This window comes from Stegostoma tigrinum, chromosome 18 (genome assembly GCF_030684315.1).
Source record: "Stegostoma tigrinum isolate sSteTig4 chromosome 18, sSteTig4.hap1, whole genome shotgun sequence".
Classification (NCBI taxonomy): domain Eukaryota; kingdom Metazoa; phylum Chordata; class Chondrichthyes; order Orectolobiformes; family Stegostomatidae; genus Stegostoma; species Stegostoma tigrinum.
In genome coordinates, this window is record NC_081371.1 from 51,308,713 (window position 1) to 51,317,146 (window position 8,434).

The 8,434-nt window shown below is 38.6% G+C and overlaps 1 protein-coding gene across 4 annotated transcripts in view; it reads left to right on the top strand.

Moving 5' to 3' along the window:
- Positions 1–3,091, top strand: part of LOC125460967 (host cell factor 2-like) — a 79,745-nt gene extending 76,654 nt beyond the window's left edge. For all 4 annotated transcript variants that reach the window (XM_059652533.1, XM_059652536.1, XM_059652534.1 and 1 more), the window contains exon 25: positions 1,275–3,091. In XM_059652533.1, the coding sequence (XP_059508516.1) occupies positions 1,275–1,314 (40 nt within the window). In that variant the 3' untranslated portion in view covers positions 1,315–3,091. The remainder of the gene's footprint in view (positions 1–1,274) is intronic.
- The last annotated feature ends 5,343 nt before the right edge of the window (positions 3,092–8,434 follow it).

An 8,434-nucleotide genomic window follows, 5' to 3' on the forward strand; every position in this document is an offset into this window, starting at 1 on the left:
AAGGACTCAGCCCCCCACTGCTCTCTATGGCAAGGAGTTCCAAAGACACACAAACTCTGAGAGAAGTTGGTCCTCCTCATTTTAGTCCCGTTTGTTCAGAGACTGTAAGAACATAAGTACTAGGAGCAGGAGTAGGCCATCTGGCTCCTCGAGCCTACCCTGCCATTTAAGAAGATCATGGCTGGCCTTTTTGAGATTCAGCTCCACTTACCCGCCCATTCACCATAACCCTTAATTCTTTTACTGTTCAAAAATTTATCTAGCCTTGCCTTAAAACATTCAGTGAGGTAGCTTCAACCGCTTCACTGGGCAGGGCATTCCACAGATTCACAACTCTTTGGGTGAAGAAGTTCCTGCTTACCTCAGTCCTACATATGCTTCCCTTCATTTTGAGGCAATGCCCTGTAATCCTAGTTTCACCTGCTAGCAGAAACAACCTCCCTGCCTCCACTTTATCTACTCCCTTCATAATATTTTGTTTCTATAAGATCTCCCTTCATTCTTCTGAATTTTAATGAGTATAATCCCAGCCTACTCAGTCTCCCCTCATAATCCAACCCCCTCAACTCTGGAATCAACTGAATGAATCTCCTCTGCACCCCCTCCAGTGCTGGTATATCTCTTCTCAAGGAGACCAAAACTGCATAACAGTACGCCAGGTGTGGCCTCACTAGGACCCTATACAGCTGCAGCATAGCCTCACTGTTTTGAAACTCCATCCCTGGAGCAATGGCAGACAAAATTCCATTTTCCTTTTTAATCACCTGCCCCACCTGCAATCCCACCTTCAGCGATTCTGTGCCCTCTGGGGAACATTGTCTAAGCATTTACACTGTCAAGCCCCCTAAGAATGCTATATACTTCAATGAAATCACCTCTCATTCTTCCAGACTCCTCCAGTGAGTGGAGCCCCAGCCTCCCTGACCTTTGCTCATTAGGGAATCCCTCCATAGTGAACTTTCTCTGAACTACATCTAATTAAATGGTGATAAATAAGGGCAATGAAGCTGTTCTCGGAATTCCAGGTGTGGTCTAACCAGTACTTTGAATGGTTGCAGTAAGATTTCCCTACTTTGTACCCTATCCCCTTGAAATAAGGGCCAACATTCCATTGGCCGCCTTGATTATCTGCTGCTTCAAAGATGCATGGTGGCAAATGGCATTGCTCAGAAGGAAATTACTAGAAGGGGGAGAGAGGAGGTGTACTTGATGGAATATTAGAACAAATGACCACAGTAAAAGAGTTTTTAACACAATGCCTTGTGTCATTGCAGCACTAAGAGTGGCGGTGCCAAGAAATCCAAGTCTGAATGATGAATAGAAGAAATTTTCTATTTGCTGAATGAAAGAAGTAAAGTACCGTCGGATAGTATTTGTATTTATTTTGTAAATGTTTTGTAATATGTTTCTGTTATACTCTTAATCCCTATAACTTGTGAGCTTCTTAGAGAAGGAATTTAATTTGTATTAATTGTACAAAGTACATTTCTTGTTTTAGAACTGTGACAATAGGCTTCAGGCAAGTTTTAAATGATAGCTTTTTAGAAACATAATGTAGATTTTAAATTTGTATTAACATTACTGTGTAGAGTTCGTGTAGGTGGCTTGTTTCTAAAGTGGCTTATTCTGAAATCACTACAGTAGTGACTGGATGTTTGCTGTGCAAGCAGTGGTTTAAAAGAGTTTTCGAAGAAATGTTGGTGTTTCACCTTGTTGCAGGTGGATTAGGTAGGTCTTTAAAGCATGTTTATATGTGGATGAAGTTTGGGACCAAAAAAGGCACTACGGAGAAGCAGCTTCCTTCTCAGAGTAGCACTTACACAAATTCTGAATCACCATTAGAAACAAAAGTTATTAAACAACTTTTTTCTTTGTGTGTATGTGTGTGCGCGTGTGACCAAATGGCATTTTGTGCATGATTTGTGATGAAAAGTTTAAAACTGCTTTTTTTATTTTAAATTTTTATACAAATATAAAAATGAAAGATGTATTGGGTATATAGGAGTTGTATGACCCCATTGTTTACAAAAGACCCTACGAAACATCACTAAATTGGTTCATCATAATCATCAAGATTTACCGTGCACACCCGCATTCCCTCACAAAAGCTGCAGGGAAAATCTAGGATAGAGGTAATGATCACAGTCTTCCAGTAAACACTGTGACTGTAAAGTGGCACAAGCAAAGCAGTTGCTTTAAATGCATTTTATTTCAATTGTATAGGTTAACTAAATTGAAGTTCCTTTGACAAAAGCCTCTTGTTTTGGTGAACACAGCTAATTGTGGGGTCATGCAACTTTAAGGATTCATAACCCAATCATTTAATCAAGCTGATTGGGATTGAAAACTAGTGCTTTAATACTGGCGAATTTCATCATAAAATTGTATAGCTCAGAAGACTACATTTGCTGTGGCTAACCAGTGGGTTTCTATTTATCGTTGAACTCAATCATTTATAACAATTTCTTGCATTTTTCTTTTTATTTGCGTTTCTATTTTTTTGTTTACCCAATTACCAGTTCACCAAATTGTAGCACAAAAGATGCAGAGAAATCCTGAGGTGAATTTTAGAAAGCGCACACAAAGATCTGCACAGAACACTTCTGTTAAACTTATACTAACAGTTTCAGCTTTCATGAGGTGCATTAGGAAGTATCAGTCCAGAGGAACGATTTTTAGTAACATTGCTGTAGTCGCTTCCGACAGATGTGTATAAAGCACTGCAATAATCTTTAATTGGTAAGATGTGTTAAGCTTTTTTGCAGTAAATCCCTCTTTAAATAATTCTGTGCAGTTTAGTTTAATTAAAAGGATACACTTCCACCAGTGGGTAGATCATTTGACGTATTTCCTCATGCCTTATGACTGGATATTCACTTTATACCTCTAATTCCATTGAAAGCAAAAGTCTTTTTTAAATTGAGATGGAGACACTTTTTTAATAAACTGGGCTAGTTAAGCTTCTCAGCAGTGCCCTTTGAAGACAGGTATCTAATTTTACAGCGATAAAGTGTGACCTGAAGTAGAATTTGCTCCAAATGTTCATGTTAGGTTTCGACTGTAATGAAAAATAAAGGAAAAAGTTGCTGAATCTGGATGTTAATCTCTTGACCGTATATACAGCCACAATTATTCACAGTGACAAATGGTTTAGGTTTTTAAAAGTATATTAAAATATCTTAATGTAGTCTACATTGAAACAATGTACTTTTATATTCTTGAAATAGTGAAGATCTAATTGACAAACCACCCCTTAATAATTGTGTGTTCCAAAAATACTGGATCTTTGGCATGTTTCTGTTTCATTTCTATGCAACCAGAGTGGCTAGGTAGGCATCAATAGCCATTCTTTATTTTTGCCCAAAGTATATTTCTTATTTGGATCAGAATATTCTAATTTTAGTTTTGTTTGTCATTTTTATTGTTCTGTGCAAGACAGTGAATTTTAAATCTGTTCCACTGTTTTAAAAGCCAAATTATTAATGCAGACTGTACTTCTGTGCTTTAACAGAAACCATTCTTTCCCCCCATTTAATAAAAATTGGAGTAAACAACAAGGACATGTTTAACAGTGTTAGGTAAAGAGTGAACTTTTGGCCGTCTGTTTTTGCTCAAAAACTGACTTGGATGATGAAATTGTGTTTCTATTAATGTCTCCTCTTCTTTATATTTTGTTTCCACGATGTCTGTGGTTTCACTTCCATCCTGAGCCTGTTTACTTTTGACTGTTTGCAAAATGACATTTATTTCTTGTGAATTCTACAACCAACTCCCCCAAGAACTGAATGAATAGGAAACACAAAAGTGCCTCAGAAGGCAGAAATAGATGACTCACATGGCAGTACGTTTTCTGAATTACTTCGCATGTCCTTCAATAATACCTACACTGACACAAAACTGATGTAGCTGGTTGGGTTTATAGGAAAGTAACTTCTAGAACAGAAGTTATTGCAAAGGTGCTATGTTGTATAAAGATTGTGAAATTAGATGTGAAAATAGTGCATGTTAAAAAAACGACTTGGAATTCATCTGATAACAAATGCAATCAGGACTGGACAGCACAGATGCCGGGAGGATGTTCCTGATGGTGGGTGTGTCTAGAATCAGGGGTCACAGTATGAGGATTCAGGGTAGACGATTTAGGATAGAGATGAGACATTTCTTCGCCCAAAGAGTGGTGAGTCTGATAAGGTAATAAAGTTTGTGAAGTTTTTGATTTGAATGCAGAAAGAAGGAACTTGGTTTCTTCGTGCATCAATAGGTAGACGTCAGTAGCGTATTGTACGAAAGAAGGCACAAAACAACAGGCTGTCTGTTAATAGTCCAGAGTTTTAGAGGGTTACATAAGTCATGATGTTCCTTTCCAATACCCTTGCCCCCATCTTATGGACTGCGAGTTTTCTTAATTTGGCCCGAATAGTTTGGTTTTCTGTCATCCTTACCGTGGAGCTTGTTTTAAACCTGTTCTATCTTCCTTGTATGTTTTAATAGCCTCATTTCTTAAAACAAACTGCTAATCCAGATAAAGGCCTACATAAACTATAGACGTCGAACAGAGATGTGGTGCCAGTATTACTATCATGGCTATATTTAAACTAATACTTTCTCACCTGTTTGGTTGGTGACTTGTTTTTATGTATTTGTAGTTCCGTACCCTTTCATGAACAAAGACAACCAAAGTCCTGAAAGTTCACCTGAGGGCAAATCTTGGTGCAACGGCCAAAGTGCATGTGCTGACTCTGCCTTTGAGATTATTAAATTAAGAAATTGAGAAGATTCCATCTTTAGGGTGGCATATCTGAGGAATTCGCTGCAGAAGAGGCCACAGGGTCATGTATAGCTTTGAATGTGGTGCCCCCCTTTGCTTTCTCCCCCACCCTCTCTCCAAACTAATAAATAAACCATGTTCTTTTAGCAAGAGTCTGTCAGAGCAGCTGCTGATTTTCACAGCTGTCATATCCAAATCCTGATGATTTTTTAAATGTATGTCAAATTTGAGAGATCTCCTGAGGAATCAGTATGTTTATTTTGTTGCAGTTCAGTTGGTACTGACTTTGTTAGAATTTTGTCGAACAACAAATACAATCAGGACTGGGCAGCACAGTCGGGAGGATGTTCCTGATGGTGGGTGTGTCTAGAACCAGGGGTCACAGTATGAGGATTCAGGGTAGACGATTTAGGATAGAGATGAGACATTTCTTCGCCCAAAGAGTGGTGAGTCTGTGGAATTAATTATCACAGGAAGTTGATGCCAAAACATTGAACGTATTCAAGCGATGACTGGATATAGCACTTGGGCCGAATGGCATCAAAGATTATGGGGAGAAAGCAGGATTAGGCTATTGAGTTGGACAATTGGCCATGATCGTGAAGAATGGCAGAGCAGGCTTGAACAAAGGGCCTATTGGCCTCTTCCTAATCCTAACTTCTATGCTTCTATGTTACTATAGTTTTGCATCATTTCAAAAGTTTAAATTTGTAAGTGGTACAAGACAGTTTTCTGGCAGATTCAGACAGTATTTAAATACTATCATTAACTGACATACACTATCACCTGTGCTAACTTGATGAAGCAGCAGCTGTTATACATATTTCGAGAGCCTCTGCTAGTCTCAAGTCATGTTGACTTCTTTAAAATTAGTCATGGGTTGTGTTCATTGCAGGCAAGACCAACGTTTATTATCCATCACCCGTTACTCTTGGGTTAATGTGGTGAACCTCCTCGTTGAACTATTGTGTTTTGAGTGTTGTAGCACTGCCTTGGTGCTATTCAATAGGGTCTCTGTGGTTAAGAACAAATATTAAGGATGGGACAATGACAAGAGGTTGTGAAAATTTGGTTGATCTGCTTTGGGAATTATTTCATGTTCTATTCTAATAATGAGCAACAGAATTTAGTTGCTGAAACAGAGTTAATAAAGAAATCCCAAGGACAAAGAAATACAATACTTGCCAAGAAGGCGTATAAAAGTTACTGAAACTTTTTTTTATTAATGAAACCTAATTGCTGACTCCCTAATCATCCACTCCTAGTTTAAAATAAAAATCAGTGCTTTGAATGCTTGTCACAAAATGATTGTTCCACACAATGTTCTTCCTCTTATCCATTTAAATTCTTGGAAAAGCAGGTCTGTTTGCCAATGACTTCACCACATCACTCCCTACAGGGATTCAGTTGGGAAATTGATCAACAGTCTTGATTGCTGAGTTTACTGAGAATTCCAAAACCAGAGTACCACTCTAGATGTCACTCAGGACTCTGGATAAAGTTGCTTTGGTTTATTTATTCATTTACATCTACTTTACTTTATTCTTAGAGTCGAAGATTTCTTTGCTAGTGTTTGACTGAAAGCTGTGCTCGTTTTTGGGAGTGTATACAGGTGTACTCGGCAATCTTTTGACAGAAAAGCAGCAGTTTTAAAAAATGAATTTGATCTCAAGTAGAACTTAATGTAGAATTAATCTTAGCCACAATATTTTGCAAGCGATTAGGAAATACTCTGGGACAGTTCCTATAGATTGAGGTTAGCTAATGTAACTCCATTATTTAACAGGAGAAAACTGGGAATCATAGACCAATCAGCTTAATGCAAGGACTGCTGCAATTTCTTCCCTAGCCTCCCACGACGTCTGAGGCTGGACTGGATCAGGCCCAGGGGATTTAGCCACCTTAATGGGCTCAAAGGCTGCAGACACCTCCTCTCTGGTAATATGTATGCGATCCAAAACATCCTCACTTGTTTCCCTTATTTCCTTAGCTTCCTTTCTCTTCTCAGTGAACACTCTCTTTGCTCTCCTGATTTCCCTCTTAAATGTGTTCTTATCTAAAGATTTACTTAAACCTTAAAGCTTAAACTCAGTATGTGCTGCTGCCTTTTTCCTGACTTGAACCTCAATATCCCTCATCAGCCAGGAATCCCTAAACCTGCCAGCTTTTCCCTTCACCTTAACGCAGACGTGGTGTCCCTAGACTCATGATACATTTTAAAAGCCTCCTTTTTGCCAGTCATTCCATTTCTTCAAACAGACTCACCCAATCAACCTGTACTAGATCCTGTCCAAAATTGGCTCTGCTGCTCCAGATTAACGCCTTAACCTGTGGACCTGTCCTATCTTTTTCCATAACTAAGTTAAAACTAAGAGTTATGATTGCTGGACCCAAAGTGTCCTCTGACTGATACTTGAGTCACTTGCCCAACCTCGTTTCCTAAGAGGAGGCCCAGTGTTGCACCCTCCTGAGTAGGGCCCTCTACGTATTGATTTAGGAAACTTTCTTGGACACATTTAACAAATTCCACCCTATTTGGGACTTTTTCATTCTGGTTTTGAATTATACCTAGCCTGTTGCGCATCTAACTTACATAAAAATATTTGGGCAGAACTAAATTGAAACGATATTGAAGGGACACTTTGAGATGCAAAAGATAAATGTTATTTAGCATTAATTACGCATGGATGACTAATTTAAGTGAATAAAATATTTGAAAGATGGTCGAAAGGATGCAAAAATTGAAAATGATCAAAGAATTACAAATAGAGAAAGGTAGACATTGGTACATGATAAGTGCCAAGAGCATATTCACAATTGAACTGGCAGTGTAAAGAATATAGATTAGAATATGAAGATTAAAATGGAGATGTCTGCAGGTTGAGATGCACTGGACAACTTCCAAAACTGAGTTACAGCATTTGGATATGAGTACACTTTTCAAAAATTATACCTGTTCTGATTAAATAGTGTGAAATCTTTACAGATTGATTTCTTCTATTTATAAACTCAGTTGTTGAAAAGACTATTAGAATAATTCCTGAACAAAAACCTTGGAGCTGCACAGAAAGGACTTCTCTCATAAAGCAAAGCACTTGGTTATTTGGTTCAGATCCATGTAATTATGCAGGATTTTTTAAAGCCTCCGTGTGAAATAAGTTAAAGATGACAAAAGGACATAGGAATTTCAGGCAGGTACAGTCTCAAAATATTCCCAGTCAGGTATCATCACAGGAAGGGTTTTCTTGACAGCAGACAGGATTGTGGTGATTGGAGTTAGGAATGCATCAGTGTTCGATAGTGAACATTTTAATTGGGCAGTTTCGGTAGACTAATTCTGAATTGTCTGAAAGTAGATGAGCAGATGCCAGCCATAGTTTTGGGCATTTTTGACTAGGTTTTGGACAAGTTCAGTTTTATTCGTTTTTGGCTGGAGTTCTGCATCTGTGTTGGTCTGACTTTGGAGCTCTCAAGTGCAAAGCACTGCCAGTAAGACTTAAATTACTTTGTGGATTTCACCCTGTGCACTGAGAGAGCCAAAGTGCACACCATTTGGACTTGGATAGTGTTCTTCATTGTTGAGTTGTAGACTTCCCACCTGACGCTCTAGGTGAGCACAGCATCCCCACGAGGGCCTCATTGGTTCAAGGAGTCAGGTTAATCTGT